Source organism: Jatropha curcas, chromosome 2 (assembly GCF_041381405.1).
Source record: "Jatropha curcas cultivar XTBG-Jc1 chromosome 2, XTBG_Jcur_1.0, whole genome shotgun sequence".
Lineage (NCBI taxonomy): Eukaryota > Viridiplantae > Streptophyta > Magnoliopsida > Malpighiales > Euphorbiaceae > Jatropha > Jatropha curcas.
In genome coordinates, this window is record NC_143152.1 from 2,552,332 (window position 1) to 2,572,980 (window position 20,649).

Here is a 20,649-nt window from a genome sequence, read left to right on the forward strand (position 1 = left end):
TTTCACTCTGTCTCAAAATATAAGTTCTTTTAAAGTGATTTTTTTATGTCAAATTATAAGATGATTTGGATATTTTAATAAGTAATAAATGTTTTTTTTTTCAATTTCACCCCTTATTTATATATTAAATACAATATATATCTTTATAAGTTACTCTTAATTTTGAAATAAAAGGCCAAATTATCCTTGATTTTATCATAATTTAGGAGAATTAATTACTTCCTTAATTCATGTGCAAAAATCTTAAATATATTTTGGAATGGAGGGAGTCTATATGATGAATTTTATTCAATTATTTACTAAAATAATCTTTATTATCTCCAGAAAAAAAATATGCACAATAAGATATCACTTAATAATAACCAAAAAGAAGATGTCTTTCAATGGTTCCTTCAAATTCCAAATTAGTAAATACTTCCTCTATTTCAAAATATAAGCCATTTAAAGTTTTTACATGGGATTAAGATAACAATTAATTTTTCTAAATTATAATATAACTAAAGGTAATTTAATCAAATTACCCTTTATTTCAAAATCAAAAATAATTTCTAAAGATAGTTATTATATCTAATATAAATAAGAGTAATATTAAAAAAATGTGATTTATTACTCTTTAAAATACTTAAAACGATTTATATTTTTTTGAGAAAAAAATTTTTTCTTGCATGGATTAATGGGAAGTTCCCTTGTCTTTTAGTTAATAGAATTGTCAATGAACGGTTTATCATTCATTCATTACCTTATTTTTTCTCCGACAACCTCAATTTCAACATAATATCATAAGTGGTGCATACTTCAAATAATTGTGTCGGTTCAGCCGGTCAATGCCGTAACCGTGCTTCACCCTCACAGGCTCTTAAATGGTAATATTTGATAATATTATTCAAAATTTAAATTTAAAATTTTTATATTTATTTAGTACTTTAAAATTATTTGATAACATAATTATACTATCAAACTTTCTTTTTTTAATTTGAGCAACTTTTTGTGGCATTAGATTTGACAAATGATTTCCAATTTTTTTTTTTATATATAGTTTTTTTTTTTTTTTACATATTGTCAGGAGTTGTAATCTTTTTAGGATATAAAACGTAAAAGATTTTTATTCTCCCAATAAATATATTTTTCGGGTTCAAATTTATATATTTTTGCCTTTATGAAAATTAAGGTTGCTTTTTACTCCAACTAAACTTTATTGGTAGTGAACTTTAATTATTTTTTAATAAAATTTGAATTTGTGATGTTGGTAGAATTTAAATTTATTACAACATAAAAGTGAAAAAATTATTACTACTTCTATTCCATAATACTTGTCACATTTGAAAAAAATAGTTTATTTCAAAATACTTGTCAAATTTGTAGTTTCAAGAAATAATAAATATTTTTTCATGTTTACCTTTTTACATGATCAATAATTTTTACTTTAATTTAATAATTTTCTTAGAGAATTGATATTAAATTGAGGGGTAATATAGTCAATGTACTCAATAATTTATTGCAACTTAAATAAATTTAATGGTTTTCTCAAAAGACATGAGATTTCAAAAGCGATAAATATTATAGAATAGATGTAATATTATTTTAAATAGCAATTTTTATTTTATGGCAGTTTGAGAAAATTATTTGATGCAATTATTTAGCCTTCTGTCATATTTATTATTTTTTGGATTTTTTTTATTTCTTCTGTCATATTTATTAACCTAGATAGCGATCTAGAGCTGATAGACATCCTTCAATTAAGAGGCATACCTACTCATATGCCATAACTGTCCATAATTCACGGTCTTTTTGTACGATGCAATTCTTTTATTTTTCAATTTTTACAATAAATTGAAACTCCTCAATTTGCCAGCATTTCAATTCAATTTCACTATAATTATTGAAGGATACTTAGTAAAATTTAATAATGCAAATTGCCAATTTTCAATCCCAGAAGATGTCGATTCCACGACTCGACCCTGCGATCATCAAAATAGTATTTAAGAAGCTAACTTGAATTTAAAGGTTTAATTTCTTTTTCTATAACTTTATGATTGTATTATTTTGAACCTTAAAGGAAAATACACCTCCAATGAGAAAAATTATTTTGAGATATCCATTTTCTGTAACTTTATGCATACGTTAGTTTCATATGGTTGCCATATCCATGAAAGCAAAAAGGACACAGGTGTGAAGTTGCAAGTCTTCATTTAATTCTCTTCTCTGTCACATTTTATTAATCATCCATAAAGCTGATTGTTATCCTTCTATTAAGAGGCATACCTACTCATATGATTGTTTGGGAGAAATGTTATTACCCTGCAACTTCATTTAGTTCTCTTCTCTGTCATATTTTATTAATCATCCATAAAGCTGATAGTTATCTTTCTATTAAGAGGCACACTTGCTCATATGGTTGTTTGGGAGAAATTTTATTACCCATTCATAGATAGTACTATCAAAACGGACTTAGTTCAACGGACGGTTCCATTTTCGATATTTTGTCCGTATCTAAATAAGAGAATTGAGGTACGTTTTTAAAACGCTCTTTTTACTCGGTCCATTTTTAGAGATAGCTCGTACGGGTCCATGGACAGCCCACTTTAGAAGGTCAAAGAACCCGTGTTATGGTAAAGTCACAACTGTGAGAATTATAGCAGACAGAATTTTAAAAAACAAAAACAGAACAAGATAGAGATTCTCACGACCAACCTATGAGAATTTTCACAAATTGTCGATCTAATTTTCTATATTAAAATTACATCTGAACTAGTTAAGGTAGACCCTGACTTTTTAATCTATCAAGTTATCCCAATTTAGTTAATTGTTTCATTGAGTTTAATTAATTCTTAATTTGAATGTAGATTTCTTTTTTAAAAAAAAAAAAACAAAACGGACATGTCTGGACCCGTCCTCAAGCCCGTTGCTGCCCGAGCTGAGCTTGAAAATAAGAAGCTCATTTTTAACGGGCTTTTTAGCTCGGCTCAGGCTAGACTGCTCGTTTTGACAATATTATTCATATGTATATACTCAATCAACATAAGAATTACTCTCTTCTAAGTTTACAAACGAAATTTCTATCTATTAAAAGAAAACTATATGTCAATTAGGTGTGATATAGTTGGTCGTTCTACCTCTCGTAAAAGATGTATAGAGTAAGAGGTCTGAGTTTAAGTTCTCTTTACTAAAAAAATTGTCACCAATTTAGTGAATGTTATTTAAAAAAGAGGGTTGTGTAACCTACAATATCCTTTTGATGCATTGTACCTTCCATGTATAAAAAAGAAAAGGAAAAGGAAACTATTATCATTTTAATAATTACACATATTTCTCACAAGTTAATGTTGTTTCATTTTTTTTTTTCCTTTGTTAGTAGTACTCAAACTCACACCCCACAAAAACCAAAGTTGATAAGATATGCTAAACCCATCCTTAAAGTTATATAAGTCATATAATTAATAAATACATATACTTATTAGATATTCAATTAGCTGAAATTATACGATAGTTTATACAACAAAAGGTAATTTTTTCGTTACCTTATTTAATTGGTGAAAATTATTATAATTAAAGAACTCAAGTTCGAGACCTTTCATTTCTCGCATTAATAAAAAGATTAACCAGATTATATCTAATTAGTAGAAAATAAATTTTTTTAATAGCATGAATTAATTAATTTTGTGTATATGCTTTGTTTGTTTCCGTAAAATAACTTGCAAGAAAATAACTTGCTGAAAAATATTTTTCAAATGACTTATTTTCTTGAACGCCCCAAACAGTATAAAATTGTGAGAATTATTTTTTTATAAATTATTTTACAGAAACAAACGGAACCTTAATTACATGTGTGCATATATGAATCTATAAAATTCTAACAGGCTAGATCTTGATTTATAAAACTGTAAAATTGTTGAATAATTAATGAAGAGTACTTTTTCATGTTCAACTTGTCCGTCTCCAGTTGAATCAACACAGCTACTCTGATTTGAATTGTCAGGCCACAACACATTAATTACATCAGGACAAACTTGTAAACTTGTCAGGCCATCGGTGAACATTTACCGGTGATTACCGTTTTTCTTTTTTATTTATTTCTTTTTATAAATAATCTTCAGATTTATTTTTAGATATCAGTTATTGTCGTCCAAATATTGAGATTTATTATTTCCCATATTTTAAAATTTTGGTCTTAAATTGTTCTGAGTTATTGTTATCACCATTATGGTGATTTTATCTAGCGTTTTTTATTATTTAAATAGTTATACAGAAAGAAGTGCAGATCTCTTCTTCAATAGAAATAAGAAATTTGAAGGTAATCAGATTAAACTTGTAAAAAGACTATGGAGTCGAACAATGGCCATGAATATCCACCAAGTAGAGCAAGCGATTGTCTGTGACACAAATATTATACTTTGTCAACTCGATCAGATACTTCAAATCAAGATTGTGTTTTGTTATTCTTTGTATAAGTGGTTTATTATTAAATTTTCTATACAAAAATATAGAAATATATTGATCTGTATTTCATATAAGTGGCATACTAACTTATTGTAGGTACACCTTACTTTTTCTTTTTTCTTTTCAAATTCTTTTTTTTTTTTAACTTTTAGAAAAATTTTTGTAATTATGTATTTATGAAATAATGATATAATTTCACATAAAACATAGATGAATAAAAAGTCTTAATATGAATATTAAAATTCTTGAAAATATTTAACCATAATAAATATTTTTTTATAAAATTTTATAAATGATCTTAATTAATATCATTTATTAAAATATTTATAGATTTGAATTATACAAATTGAAATATATATTGATTTAAATTACTCAAAAGATTATTATTGGTGTTTCACACATTATGTGATTATAATATAAGTAAGGATATAATTAAAATTTTCTATCATTTTTTTAGTTAATATTCAGTTTGCATTAACTAAATACATTTTTGAGATTATAAATGTAGTTTTGATATACAAAATAAACTTTTGATTCTTTTTGAAATACCACATATAAATTTCAACTTAAATGACTAGAATTACAGATATTATAAAGTAATTTTTGTATAATAATAATGCTATGAGTCATATTTTAATTAAGTATTATACTATGTACACAAATCATTATGGGCATCACAAAAATTTTAAAATTTTAAAAAATAGTATTTATATGATTAGTCTTTTTTCAGGAAAATTTATGTTCTATATTTTATTTTAGAGGAAAAAAAAATATTCACTTAGTATATTATTTATGTTAATTGTTTATTAAAATGATACTTTATATTCATTGTTGTTAAATAGTTTGAATTGGTATCTTTTGAATTAACAAAACAGGATTTTAAAAATAATAATAAATAAAATATATGAATAAAATTAAATAATTCATAAACAATAAATGACCAGTTTATTTTTCAAAAAAATAAATGACCGGTTTAGTTAAATATTTTTAAATATTATTTTCATAATTAATAATAAAAATTTTGTTATAAAATAAAAATAAAAGCTTATATTTTTTATTATTTATCTTGTAGGTAGCAGGTCATGCAGTCAACTTTAAACTAATGATTCATAATTAAATATTTTAAATCTAACGGTAGATAAGAATTCTGGATCAATACAAAAAATTTAACTTTTGTGCTGTAGTCTTATCCAAATTTTTTTTCTTCTTTCATTTTCCTTTTTCTTTTTGGATATTTCCTTTTTCTTTTATTATTTTTTTTTTCCAGTTTTCAATGCTTTTCAAATAATTTCCGCATTTAATGCTTTTCAATTTTATTTATGTAAAATGCATTTTTTTTTTATTTTTACTTTACTCTATATCCCAAGTTATAATTCATCACATGTTATTGTCCCTTTTTTTTTTTTTTTTTGAAATTTCATGACATGTTATTGGCAAACAATTAATAATTAGGAAAGTGGGCACCCTTTTGTTTGGCAGGATGATGCATGCTCAAACATATATATATAAAGCTCTCCTTCTTCAACTTGTATTCACAATCTCCATAACCAAAAACCCATTAAAGCTAAGCAGAAGAAGAAGTAAAGCAAAATAATGGAGAGGAAGGCAAGAGAAGAAGAAGAAGTGGACGTAGAGAAGCTATCATTGCATTTGGTGTGGGAAGATGTGAGTGTTATGTTGGCTAAGAATATATGGTTGCAAAGCAAAAAAAATGAAATAAATAATAGAAAGCTATTGAATAGGGTAAGTGGGTATGCTTTGCCTCATAGGATTCTGGCCATTATGGGTCCTTCTGGCTCTGGAAAATCAACCTTGCTTGATGCTTTGGCTGGTATTCTCTCTCTCTCTCTCTCTCACACACACACAAATATGGCTTTTTTTTTTTTTTTTGGTTTAATTCTTATCTAATTAAGACTATGTGTATTTTTATAAAATTATTAGATACAATTTTGCAAAAAATATATATTATAAAAATATTAATTTATTTTGAATTTTGTATTTTATTGATTTTTTTAACAGAAAATGCGAATATATGTCTGTTCCCAATTGCTTGATGTCTTATTATTTCTCTTATTATATTTTATTGACTTATGTTAAAGGAAAAAAAATATAAACTAGTAAATGATTAATTATTGAATATTAAAGTTAATTATTCAAAAAAGGACCTTAAAAATTATACCAGCATGTATTGGTATGAATGGAAATTCAAATCTTTTAAATAAGAGGTGAAGTATAAATTCAATTTATATAATAACAAATTTCTTAAAATTAAAATTATATTAAATATATGTTAATATGTTAGACTTTTTTTCATTAATATATTAATATTAAAAATTATAAATTCAATTCATTTCATAAAATACAATTTAGACTTTTTTTTTTTTTGTTTTGAGTATTGGGAAAAGAGGATTCGAACGTAATCTATTGTTAGGTCATAATGCACTTACTCCTAGGATATGTTTTGATCTAAAATTAAATTTAGACTGTCTTAAATTTTAGATAAAGCAAAATTTCTTTTCCGAAATATAATTACAAGATAAATATTTTACAAAATTATTTTGTATACAAAAATTCTATATATCATATTCCATTCATCCGACGAACAATATGTTGGCCATAATAATAGCAAAACCCTTTAGTTGTATTGCAAAAGTTGATTAGGGCATAGCTCTTTTTGAAATGGTAGCTACGCATTAGCTAAGCTGAAAATAGGTAATAAATTTGTCACACTAAACATTAATGTGACAAGATTTATGTTTTTTTATTTCTTTATTTATTAAAAAATTTTTTAAGTACCAACAAATTGTTAGGCTTCAAATTTTTTTTATTTCATACATTTTAAAATAAATACTTTACCACTTAAATATGGGTGAGGATATAATTATTTTAACTGAAAAAGCGAATCAAATTAAATTTAATTGGATTTTTCGTTCTGATTATTCGGATTAATTAGTTTGATTCAATATATGATTTTGATTTCGAGCTTTTAGATTGCTTTGGAAAATATTTAATTTTTTTGTTTAGTGATAAAAACTGGTGCTTGAAATTCCAACCTTTCAATTCATAGATAAGGATTTCAGATCCTAAATAGTAATGTTGTGTCATTGTCACCATTGACCCAAGTTCCCATATATAAGGAAAAGAAAAATGAACAATTTAGTCGCATTCTTATTATTTATGAGTTGGTTGTAAGTTATGGGAGTTCAAATCAATGAATTGATTTAATGTAATTGGCAATTTCTGTTGAAAGAGTTGGGGAAGCTATAATAAAAATAATTACAATAATGTGAATTTCAAAGTCTTGCCTCTATTAAATTTTAATACAGTCAATATTGGAATGTACAAGTTTTGAAGGGTTTTTTTAGAAATAAAAAATTCTGTTACTAATAACAAAATTTAAGGTCTTAAAATCCACAAATGAAAATTAGAGTGCGCAATAGATAAAAAAATCTATAAATTTAGGGACTTCTTTATGCATTTTGCCATTAATTAAGAAAATATTTAAATTATATTATTTAAATTTTATCAAAAAAAAATCTACACTATTTATGGAATACGAATTTCTTTAAATTATATAATTTTTTTTATATATAGGAGGTTCAATGAATCGGGAAAACATGTAAGCTACGCAATAATATAGTCCTTCCTTTAAGTATCGTTCACCAAATTATAACCTTCTTCTCCTCATATCTTTTATGAAACGTGACAAACTAACCAGATCACACTTGAAAAAATAACTTATACTTCAAATAAAATGAAATATTAATAGCACATAGCATTGATGAGGAAGTCTCTCGACAAAAAAAAAAAAACCCATAACATAACAATGTAATTTAAATTACAATTATAAATAAAGATTTCTCTATTTTCGAATATTTCATAAATAGTTCAGAAAAAAAAAACAATTATAATAAATATTACAATTATAGTTCAGAAATTTATTTCTGTTCAAAAAATTTTATAATTTCATACTTTTTCGTGAGATTTCTGCGCTGATGATTGGTTGGCTGAGTCTGCTTTATCTATAGATTTAGATATTCATATTCTTCTAATGGCCTTCAATGTTAATTATATTATGATATAGCTTATTCTAAAATGTAAAAAGAGTAGTTATTAATTCTTTGCATTTTCTCTTTTTCTTTTTAAAAGAAAATAAATAAACGATACACATTACAATAGATTTGGACTTTTTTCTCTTTTGTTGGCAGGGAGGCTATCACCCAATGTAATAATGTCTGGAAATGTTTTGTTGAATGGAAAGCAAAGAAGCATAGGCTGCAAAAGTATTGTAAGTATGATCATAAATCTTAATAGACGTAATAAATTACAATTTCAATTTCTTGCAATCTAGTTATCAAACTTTTTCTTGCAGTTGGGTCACCCAGTAGGGATGTAAATGAGACAGCCGGCTTATGAGCTGTTCGAGTTCGGCTCAAATTTGAGCTCGAGTCTAAAAATGTTCAGCGCGAAAGTTCATCGAGCCTTATCAAGCTTTTATATATACATATATATAATATTTATTTTAAATTTATTTAAGCATCGAGGATCAAACTTCAGATTTTTTAAAATTGAACTCGAGTCTAAAATTTTCAGGTTTGTCGAATTTCGAGCTGAGCTAAATTCTATCGAGTCAAGCTTTGAGTTTAACAAGTTTGAGCTCAGCTCAACTCATTTACACCTCTAGTCACCAGAATGTGATCATTAGTGCAAGATTACATATAAGTTTAAACCCTAATGTACTTATTTGAAATTGAAGCACTGTCTTGGATTTTGTTTCTTTTATTTTGCAGTCTTATGTCACTCAAGAAGATTTTTTCTTGGGAAGTCTAACAGTAAGAGAAACTGTAACTTACTCAGCTCATTTAAGGCTTCCTACAACAATGAGTAAAAATGAGATGAATGAAGTAGTAGAAAACACAATAATAAAGATGGGATTACAAGAATGTGCTGAAAATAAGATTGGAAATTGGCTTCTGAGAGGAATTAGCGGGGGCGAAAAAAGGCGATTAAGCATTAGTCTTGAAATATTAACACAGCCTCATGTCATGTTTCTTGATGAACCCACTTCAGGTCTTGACAGTGCTTCTGCTTTTTTTGTCATTCAAGTTCTGAGAAATATTGCTCTTGAAGGAAGATTAGTTGTTTGTTCTATTCACCAACCAAGTAGTTATATCTTTGACTTGTTTGACGACTTGTGTCTTCTCTCAAGTGGAGAAACTATCTATTTTGGAGAGGCAAAGACAGCCATTAAGGTTAGAATGTTTCATTCTATAGTAAGTAGAAATTGTTAGAAATTAATGAATCTTGATTTTGATATATTATTGTTGTAATACAGTTCTTTGCTGAAGCTGGATTTCCTTGTCCGACAAGAACAAACCCTTCCGATCATTTTCTCCGGTGTATCAATTCAGATTTTGACAAGATAGTTTCGATTCGATTACGATCAAAAAATGACCATGTATGTATATATAGAGTCTATTTTCCATTATTCTTTCAGCTGCTGTTGACCATTATTAAAAATATTTAATTAACATAAAACGAGAAGTGGCGAGTTTCGACTATTAAGATACCTCATATATATGTACTAAATATAACACAGTATATCATTATAACGCGGCAAATATAGTATTAATTCTTGACTATCCTCCCATTTAAAAATTATATTCGATAGAAAAAACAAATTATTTTGCATTTAAAATTGTTAATTTGTGTTTAATTATTGTTATGCAATACAGGAACCCTCCCAATCTTCAAATTCTCAAATCAATTTGAGCACACAGGACATCAAAGAAATGCTTACAGAAAAGTACATGAAGTCTGAATATTCAATAAATACAAGAAAAAGGATTCGAGAGATTACTCTTGTTAATGCAAGTCTTATTTGTTTATTTAATTTATTTGGAATTATACCATATATAGCCTTTAATTTCTTTGGCTTAATTAACACATTTTAAGATATATAATTATAGGAAGAGCTTGCAAGTGATTTAAAGATGACAAGAAGCAGTTGGTGGAAAAGGCTGTGGATATTGACAAAACGTTCCTTTGTGAACATGACAAGAGATGTCGCTTATTTCTGGATAAGGATACTATTTTGCATTCTCGTTTCACTTGGAGCTGGAATTATGTTCTTTGATATTGGATTATCAGCACCAGCAATCTTAGCAAGAGTTAAATGCTATGCTTTCTTTTATGGCTTATTGCTTTGCTTGTGCGTTGGAGGCTTACCCTCTGTTGCTGAAGAATGGAAGGTAAATCTTTTTTAAATATTCATTTCTGAAATGCATATTATAAAGGGTGGGGTCTTGGAATTATAAGTGTGGGCGCTGCACATAAAAGCAAAGTTTTGTTGAGGCCTAAGGGGATTATGGTTTCTGATATTCAATTTTGCCTCATATAGAGTTTATTTCTTATATATGTATACATTTCACGCTCAATTCTACTTATTTCTATCTAATTAAGTCCTTGATTACACACCTTAATAGATTAATTTTTTAGAGATAGAACGTCCCCGTGACAAAATGGTATTAGAGCTAGCCTGAATCCGGCTACAATATTCTACCAAGCGACCCAAGATTGGGATAGGCAGGGGGCTTCACTTGCAACGAAGATGTCACGAGATTAGGTGGGGAAGAATGTGAGGTAGCGCACCCTAATAGGCTAGCTAGTCTTTTGGGGACAGAGTAATGTCTCATGTCGATTGGCGGATCCACTTAATAAAAAGAGAGTTCAATTGAACTTCTTTTTTTTTTTTTTTAGAATTTTCTAATATATATATATATATGTTGATTTGTCTAAATTATTCTATAACGTTCAATTTATTTATGTTTTTGATCCCTCTTTTTTCAAAAAATTATATATTAACCTTAGAAAAAAATATTTTTAGATTTGCAACTGACTCCCATTTTAATAGTGTTGATTACCAATTAAACCTTCAGGTAGTATACTACGAAAGATTCAATGGTCACTATGGAGAGGGTGAATTTGTGTTTGCAAACTTGGTTTCATCATTCCCTTTCTTGGCGATCATGGCTTTATCCAGTGGAACAATAATTCATTACATGATGAAATTTCATATGGGATTTTCCATCCTCTGGCATTTCTGTATCAATCTCTTTTGTTGCCTTTCTATTATGGAATGTGTCACAATGATTGTTGCTTTACTTCTGCCTAACTTCTTGATGGGCATGGGAGTTTCTTCTGCTATAATTGTAAGTTTAAAAAAAAAAAAAAAATGGAATTACTCTATTTCTTTTAACTATATATATAACAATGGATGGTTCTAATTAAGGAATATTATGTTTCTTGTTTTGATACAGATGTTGTTAATAATGGCATCTGGACTCTACAGGCCAATACCTAATCTTCCCAGCTTCTTCTGGCGATATCCAACGTCTTATATTAGTTTCACCTCATGGGCTGTGCAGGTAAATTAATCTAATTTACTTTTTTTATTTATTGGGAGGCCTTATTTGCCGAAATAATACCGCGGGATATACAATAGGAATAGATCTTCTTTTGGACTCACCAAATTAGTGAAAATATTTATGATCGAAAGGATTCGAACTTAAGATTTCTCACTCCTCACATAAGTGAGAAGACCAATCAGATCACATCTGATTGACAATTAATCTAATTTACTTAGGATATAAGATTATGTTTGATTGAATATAATAATGTTATAATAAACATGCATTTAGTTACAAAGAAGGTGTATTAATTTAGTGAATTTTGTGATTAGGGTCAATTAAAGAACGACATGATTGGACTCGAGTTCGAACCATTAGTGCCTGGAGATCCAAAGGTAAAGGGTGAGAAAGTTCTTAAGGCAGATTTAGGTGTCAATTTGAAGTATACGAAGTGGTGGGATTTGGCTGCTCTATTGCTCTTGTTGTTGTGTCATAGAGTTGTCTTCTTTCTAGTACTTAAATACAAGGAAAGAGCAGTACTGAAATTGCAAAGGCTCTGCATAAAAACACCTTCAAATTCTTTTAGAAGGGACAAACATGGCTCTTTTAGGAGGCAACAACCTTTGCATGCATTGTCTTCTCAAGAAGGTCTTGCATCACCATTGCCTAATTAATTAATATTTTTGTATGTTTTTTTTTTTTTTTTTTTTTGTACAAGATATTATAATTGTTACATATATATGTTTATCATTTAGTTATTATGTAAAGGAAAATGTGAGTGAGTACTACCATCTAAAATATTATACGTGCTTGGAGCACTTTACTCTTTAATGAGTTGACCGGATGCGATTAGAATTTAATTCTAGTCTGGTAGGCTAAGGATAGCTATAATTAAAATTAAAAAATATATATATATGTTTGTAGGCATGTAACACACAATTGTTCTATTCAATTTATGAATTCCTGTTGAGGTTTAATCTTTGCTTGTTTTATCAATTTATTCCCAACCCCTCACACTATGAAGAAATTACCAAAATTTGGTGATTTTATTCTAATTAAGCAAGAAAAAGGCACTACGACAAATATTGAATTTAGTAAAATTAATTTAACATCATTTGATTCCTAATTAATATATCTGTACATATTTAAAGGCCAATAAAGATAAGCAAGAGGTAAAATTATTATCTTAATTATAAAACAATTCTGCGTTTGATTTACATACAATTTGTTTTTTTTTTTTTTTTCTGATTTATACTATAATAATGCCAGCACCGTACACATGTATTGCATGTGTTTACATGGTAACTAATACTTGGAAAATATATTTCTTTTACCATCTGTCATTATTTATCCATGCCACGAGGTAAAAGATATTAATTAGAATGGTAAAAAAAATGTCAATTTCCGATATTAATCCCTTATTCATAACAAATGAATTATGCAAATTAAATCTTTCGAAAATCCAAATCTTTTGTTATTAAAGTTTTTTTTTTTTTTTTAATCATCCTTCATCCGAAATCTACCGGCTTAACTAATTCAGATTTGTACCAGTCAAGCGCATAAAGAGAGACAAAACACTTTCTTCCAAGTGTTTAAAAAATTTCCATACGCAAGATTTAAACTCGAGACGTTAAACCAAACAAGTAATTTCAAAAGTCGGATTCAAAATGTATCAGTCCATGTCTTGAGACGATAAGTGGCAAAAAATTACATAGGCGAGGCTCCGCCATTAATGTACAGTTGGAGGAAATACAAAGACTGGAGATTGAAATCCCTAATTTGCTTTGGGAGCTCTCAATGTAATGTATATAATGTACAATGTAGTGATACAACACAAGGTATCATTGTAAAAATTATAATGCATTATTTAAGTAAAAAAGCAAAAGGAACAAAATTGAATCACGAAATTGATGGCATTTTGAATTACCCTCATTTATTTGCTTCAATAAATTCTCTGTACTCTTTCTTCATTTTGACTCCTGATACGGTCCTGTCATGTAAAATTTTATATCAGGAAAGGAAAATGTAAGTGAAAGCTATATGAGCAGGAACAGGTTAATAAGGGATACAGAAGTAACAAAATCTAGCCAACCAGAGCATCTCCTTGTTCTTGAAGAACTGCACGCATGGTGTTCCCATAATTCCAGCCGCTTCTGCTATTTCTTGATCTTCCTCGATATCAATTTCAACAAAATGTACATTTTGATCAAATTCATCAATCACCTGCCATTTTTTCCATTCAACACCAAAGAAAAATATTAAGAGAAAAGGTCAGACATAACAAATTTTACTTAATCAAGAAACATGAATGAATTATATGTCATATGCATGAGAACCTCCACCAATTTCCTTCACACACTTTTGGTAACTTTGTTCAGATAATTCATTGCCCGCCTTTATCATGTTTTTTTTTGCATAAGAACAACTGCACTTCAACATTGTTTCCCATTACAACTCCAGTGGTATTTTACTAGGAAGTTATACATGAATGTATTTTAACTTCTAGCAAAACTTCAACATTTAAATTGCACTATTTAACAAAATATAGAGAATTGGCAGAACCCCATAAAATTATAAACTCGAGTCGAATCATGTTGAAAATATATGTAACAAGCCAACATATGCTGGGATTGAGATCTGAATCATTCCTGCCATATTGGGAAAAACATACCTTGCTAAGAATTGGCTTCAAAGTCCTGCAAGGTCCACATGTCGGTGACGTGTATAGCACACATATGAGCCTTGGACTTTCATGGTACAATTTTCGTAGAGCATACTGCAAAAGAAAAAGAAAATAAAATAAATAAACTAGCTAAGAGCGAATTAGGAATTCATCTCACTAGGAAAAAAAAAAGGAATCATGTATGAGGACTTGACTTCATTAGAATTTTATCACATTAATGGTCACATCTCACAATAACAATAACAAAATCTTAGTCCCAAACTAGTTCGGGTCGACTATATGAATCCTTTATTTCCAATATCCGCTCAATGATACTCAATAATAATCACAAGTCATGAAAATTGAAAAATCATATACTCTATAATACTCATCAAAGAAGAAGCAATGGCATCTTATTTCTTAGGTGTGAATACACACCTGGCCCCTGTGCTTTGTAAGTGTAATGTCAAAGCCCTCTTTGACGTCTCTGTCAGTGAGGTCCTTCTTGACCTCTTCAGTTGGAGGCTGTCATAAAGAACCATGAAGAACAAATGAATTTAGTTGGAAGCTATACATGAAATTTCAGAATACAAAATTATGAATGAGAAAATATCATATCAAGACAACTCATAAAGCTTTCCATTACACATATTTGATTTTCATGTATTTAGTCCAAAATCATAAATAAAAATTTAACCAAAGGCTTTTTAACGAGCAATTACTTTAACTAAATTCAGAAGTTCAAATATTTGCTTTATGAATATACCAGGGTCTAAAATACAGAATCAATAACAGTTTCAGAGTCGGACCAAATCAGCCACATTTTTTGTGAATACTTTTTCAAAAGTTAGCCAAATGATGTAAATCAACATCAAACTAAGAATTTAACCAAATATTACAATAACCTTGTATATCAAATTGTGCATAGTGAAAAAATAATTTATTCAAATAGCTTATGGAAAAAAAATATTTTATTACAAAATGAAACTTCTGCAAATTGATAAAAAAATAATTAACAAATGAACTTTGATGGCCTAAATATTTAAAGAAAATAAACTTTAAAATTATTTTGTTAAAAATTATTTTTTGTTAAAATAATATAATGGTTTATTTATTTATAAAACAAAATGATAGAATATTTTTTATTGATTTCAAAAATAACACACCAGTCCATTTTATAATCAAATCTTTAAAGCTAATAAAAAATAAAAGAAATTATGTTTGTCTTCTCCTATTCTTGTCGTTTCTCTTGCAGAATGTCTCTCAAACTTAAAATAAAAACATAAAGGCCAAAAAGTCAGTGGAGGTACGCCTCCAACTCTATCTCTTTCTATTTGGACCCACATCATGAGATTTGACAAAGTTATGTGTTGGCTGTCACCTACTACTAGTCCTTTACATTCCAAGGTGAAGTTGAGCTGATTCTTGGACTCTAGTTTGAGATCAAGACCAGCTCACTTGAGATCCTGTTTCTTGGTTTTTGAGATGCAATTCAATCCTAAATGCAATACCTACAGAACCTTCAGATGATGCTCATAATCTTCAAAAGATACTAGATGCAGTTACTTTATCCATTCAGCTACTATTATTCTCTCCAGAGCAACAAGATAGGCAACGTTCAGGGGTGACAAATTCTAGAGAGTGGAACTTTAATGAGGAATAACTACTTGCGAACAGCAAGATCATGTAATACAGGGAGCCTGGGTCTATATGAGAAATAAGCACAGTTGATAAAGTTAGACTTCAGTACAAAGAGATGCTTTCTTTCTTTATGCCCTTTTCCCTTTTCCTTTATGAATAAAAATATAATTACCTGATGGAACTCTACAAGTAGATTATTGCTGGCAAGGTATCTCTCAACTGATAAAGCAGCAACACATCCAGATCCAGCAGCAGTTACGGCTTGCCTCCATTCATGGTCCTATCCATGAATAAGTAACATAATCAGAGAATATAAAATAATTACAGGACTTTTTAAGAAAAATATAATTTCTAATCATAAGGTTATGCAAATCTTTACAACTGCACAGAAACCATTTTAGTTGACATATATAGATGATGTGTTTAATTTATAACTGTTTGAATTTCATAATGAAGAGAGAGAATTTACATTTCATGAATACCATTAAAAGTTTTTATAAGCACCTAGGCACCTAAAGAGGGACGTACACCAAGAACAATGAAAAGTGTAACCAAGATGGTTAATAGAACTCAATCAGTGTGCCCAACTTTCTTGATATAAGAAAATCAACATATAATCATGGGAATCCAATTCCATTGCATGTCATTCAAACTTGCACTGGTAGTTCATGAATCTCAAAATTGCATCACCAGACAATTTTCAAAGGAAAAGAACTGGTTTTGTTTCATAACATCCATAATTACATCAATGTTTATTCCCAATTGGTTAACAGTTTGAAAGTATTTACCCGTCACAGTTTGCACAAAGTTTGAAAGTAGAACTTCTTTAATTCCAATCTTACCATTTAACCTTTGGGCATGAAAATTATTACTCATTCCCAATCACAGTTTTTCCATTCCATATCACAAAACAATTGAAAGCACAGCCAGGCCAATCACCAGAAGCAACAATAACTTTTCACAGGATTACCTGCACATCCCCAGCTGCAAACACACCTTCAACAGAAGTTTCTGCAGAACCATCCTTAACTAATACATACCCTGCATTGTCAAGTTCAACTTGGCCTTCCAATAACTGGCTATTAGGTGAATGACCAATGCCATAGAACAAGCCTTTTGCCTCAAGAACAGATTCTTCCCCAGAGTCAACTTTTCTGATCAAAATGCCAGACATCTGCCCTTTAATATTGCTAACAACATCCACAGTCTCTGTATTGAAGTGCACGGTGACATTTGGATTGTTGAACACTCTGAAACATTCGCGATAATCAACCTGTTAAACAAACATTCAGGGAGTTGAAAACTCAACATACAAATTGTTCATTAGTATATAGTTCAGGGTATCAAGATAGCCAATCAGATAAAGGATAAAGAAAATGAAAACCACAAAAGCTAATAGTCAGCAGTTGCACAATCGATGTAATGCAATAGAACTGAAAAGTGTAAAAGACTGTTAAGGCAGAGGATGCCTGCAAGCGTTTAGAGAACAAATTTCAAAACATTTACTTTTAAAGAGAAATTTCATTTTCTATCAGATGAAAAAATTGTAGCAGGAAACTTTTCACAGTTCACACAATTACAATTTATAAGATCCAAAATGAACAGAACATAGTGGATGAGGATATGTAGTATTATGTTGATGGAATTAAATCCTGCGAAGTGTACTACATCTCATGTTCAGCATTGTATTAATAAATTAGAAGTGCTGAAGATAGTAACTAGGTTCTTGCCCAAGTACATTACAACCAATCGTAAAGGCAAATGTAAGAAAAAGATGCCCCCATAAGTTCAACAACCAAAAGAAAGGTTCCACGAAAACTCACCTATCTTGCATTGCCCTAGATGCCCTAAGTTGGTCCTTGCGAACAAGTAAATGAACATGACGGGCATATTTAGTTAAGTACAATGCTTCTTCTGTAGCTGTATCACCACCTCCAACAACGGCAAGAACCTGTCCCTTAAACAGTGGCGATGCTCCATCACAAATTGCACAGGCACTAATTCCCCTACTCCAAAATTCATCTTCACGGGGTAACTTGAGCCTTTTTGCAGTGGCTCCCGTGGCAAAAATAAGGCTGTGGCACTTAACCTGAGATGTTAACATAACAAAAAATTTCGAATCATAAGGACAGTCTAGCTTCTATTCTTCCTTTTTTTTTTTTTTGTCAATTAATAAGGATCCACAGCCTATTAGAACAACAAATGAGCAATGTATCAAGAAGATAATAAAGAAGCTTGCGTCCATAACAAAATAAAACTAAAATTAGTTACCATAGTTAAAAAAATAATATGAGGGGGGGCAAACAAATATACTTGAGTAGGGGCAAATGTAAATAATATTTTTTTTTTTAAAAAAAAAAAAGTCTACTAATATGTTCAAAAGGATTGCATGGAGGCAGTGGGAGCAAGTGCCCCATACTAGACCCATTCCTGGGCACAATGTTACATATGTAACTTGTTATAGGTCAAATACCCTTTTAAAAGATAAATGGTCAACTATCTTCTTATTCCAGGAATCAGTTGGCCTCTGACCCAATAGCAAGCTGAATCAATTTTAAATCCAGCAGCAGTCTTTTCCAAACTGATTCCAAAGAGTCAATGCAAAAGGAAAGATTTTGAATAAATAAAAGCATGCCATAGAATCATGTACCACCTTACGTTCACTACTTTTCACAGTGAAAGGACTGTTTTTAACGTCAACAAATTCCACATCTTCTTGGAAGAGTTCAGCTCCCCAGCGTTCAGCTTGTCGTCGCATTCTAGTCAAATACACAAAGTCAAGAATCTATCATATAATTTCACTTGAAATAACGGCTACTTTTATGCATTTACTGTTGAATTATGGCTCATATTTGTTAGAGAAGAAATTACTATTCACTATGACCCATTCACAGGGAAGGGCTTCGTGACCCAAGCCACTAAACCCTCAAACATGATTGGGGGCATTTTTACAATTGCCATCTCTGGTAGGTTCTGAACCTGTGTCTATAAATAGGACTGAATCAACTGATTGTAAAAAAAAAAAGTCAAAAAGGACTGTAATGCTCTTTTTGATGATAATTTTTAAAAACAAAAGATGACTGTTGTGGACATCGGCACACTTGCCAAACCACATAAAAATTTTGTGTTCATTTTTCTTCTTCTTTTCTAATCTGTGTGCGTGTGTGTGTTGTGTGATTTCCGCTAACATATATACCAACCATTCATTAAAAGAACAAGAACTAATCATGAAAAAAAAAATGAATAACAGAAAGTATTGCATTTTCTGTTACCTATCCATCAAATCTGGACCAGTTATTCCATCTGGAAACCCAGGGAAATTCTCCACTTCAGTGGTAGTCATGAGCTGTCCACCAGGCACACCACCCATTTGATACCCCTCGAACACTAAAGGCTTTAAATTGGCACGAGCAGCATATATGGCTGCAGTATATCCAGCAGGACCTGAACCTATAATTACTACATTCTCAACACCTTTGCCTGCAAGAACAAATACTCAATCAGCGTCCAACACCTTCAATTCCGCGTATTCGATAGCCAAAAATATACCGAGAACAGAAAAAATCCATAAACTTCAAAGTGAGAACCTCAAATTTTCACTATATGTCATAGCATACTTAAATAATCGCTTGTCCTTTCCCTTCCAAGGCAATAGATAGCTAAAGATAGAGTATTTACCAATAGACTCCTCTAATCTTAAATTCTCTAAAAGGTCATATACAATGTAAAAACACTAGATACCTCAATAATGTAGTCAATGAACAAACTCATATCAAAGCACAATCTAATAGCATATACAACAATAACCACATTACATAACTAGCTTACTCCAAACAAATCAAACACATGTGCATTTCTTAAAGATACATCAATTAACGCCATAAAATCTATCAAACATGTAACTCCACACCCAAAAGTCTAGCATATAAGCATGAAACCATTAGAGAACTAGCTCTCACCAAATTAAAAGCCTTAAATCAAATTCCATTGAGTCAATTACTAGAATTAAAGCAAAAAGTGATAGAGAGACCTGGAGTGGGTGGCGAGTCAGCGGCGGCGGAAGCTTTGAATCGGAGCGAAGTTGATCGAGTTGGAAATGGCGAGTTGACAAAAATAGAGCGTCGGGGATTGCGAACGGTGCCGTTTCTAAGGAAGATAAGAGAGTGAGAAGGAAGAGAGAGAGTGGCGGTTGTTGCAGCGGTGGTCATGGCGGGAACTGCGCCGATTCCGATTCTTATCTTCGGAGGCGTAGCCATAATGGTTTGAGACCATACAATGAATATAATATAAGCATAATAGTAAGGGAAGCGAACTAAAGAAGTGTACAGTGTAGCAGTTAAAAACAAAAACATTTTTCTGTTTTAATTGTTAGGGTACGGGGAACACGCGCTTCTTTCTCGGAAATTTTCCCACTCGCGGAAGTATAAGTCATATTCTAGGATAAACCATTTTCTTTTTTATTTTTAGATAAACCATCACTTAAACCTAATAAATCTAATA

General features: G+C 29.9%; 2 protein-coding genes across 2 annotated transcripts; one reads left to right on the forward strand and one right to left on the reverse strand.

The window, feature by feature from the left end:
• Positions 1–5,944: 5,944 nt before the first annotated feature.
• LOC105645248 (ABC transporter G family member 15) lies at positions 5,945–12,823 on the forward strand. Its single transcript, XM_089718445.1, has 9 exons — positions 5,945–6,268; positions 8,646–8,725; positions 9,228–9,689; positions 9,773–9,895; positions 10,173–10,311; positions 10,411–10,688; positions 11,376–11,648; positions 11,757–11,864; positions 12,179–12,823. The coding sequence occupies exons 1-9, from the start codon at positions 6,031–6,033 to the stop codon at positions 12,518–12,520; spliced, it is 2,043 nt and encodes a 680-aa protein (XP_089574571.1). The 5' UTR covers positions 5,945–6,030; the 3' UTR covers positions 12,521–12,823.
• Positions 12,824–13,476: 653 nt separating this feature from the next.
• Positions 13,477–20,447, reverse strand: NTRC (NADPH-dependent thioredoxin reductase C). Its single transcript, XM_012230803.4, has 10 exons — positions 20,180–20,447; positions 19,422–19,629; positions 18,803–18,908; positions 17,973–18,238; positions 17,120–17,399; positions 16,322–16,429; positions 14,947–15,033; positions 14,518–14,622; positions 13,939–14,069; positions 13,477–13,836 (listed from the first exon to the last, which is right to left on the reverse strand). Exons 1-10 carry the CDS (start codon positions 20,403–20,405, stop codon positions 13,776–13,778), a joined length of 1,578 nt encoding a protein of 525 aa, XP_012086193.1. The 5' UTR covers positions 20,406–20,447; the 3' UTR covers positions 13,477–13,775.
• Positions 20,448–20,649: the final 202 nt, after the last annotated feature.

What these genes read in the sequence shown, in the direction of transcription:
- LOC105645248 (XM_089718445.1), top strand. Translation starts at nt 6,031, where the DNA reads ATGGAGAGGAAGGCAAGAGAAGAAGAAGAAGTGGACGTAGAGAAGCTA. An exon ending in CTTGCTTGATGCTTTGGCTG is followed by an intron (nt 6,269 to 8,645) that starts GTATTCTCTCTC and finishes TTTTGTTGGCAG; the next exon opens with GGAGGCTATCACCCAATGTA. An exon ending in GCATAGGCTGCAAAAGTATT is followed by an intron (nt 8,726 to 9,227) that starts GTAAGTATGATC and finishes TTTATTTTGCAG; the next exon opens with TCTTATGTCACTCAAGAAGA.
- NTRC (XM_012230803.4), bottom strand. Translation starts at nt 20,405, where the DNA reads ATGGCTACGCCTCCGAAGATAAGAATCGGAATCGGCGCAGTTCCCGCC. An exon ending in TCTAGGGCAATGCAAGATAG is followed by an intron (nt 17,400 to 17,972) that starts GTGAGTTTTCGT and finishes CGAATGTTTCAG; the next exon opens with AGTGTTCAACAATCCAAATG. An exon ending in TACTTGTAGAGTTCCATCAG is followed by an intron (nt 15,034 to 16,321) that starts GTAATTATATTT and finishes TCTTTATGACAG; the next exon opens with CCTCCAACTGAAGAGGTCAA.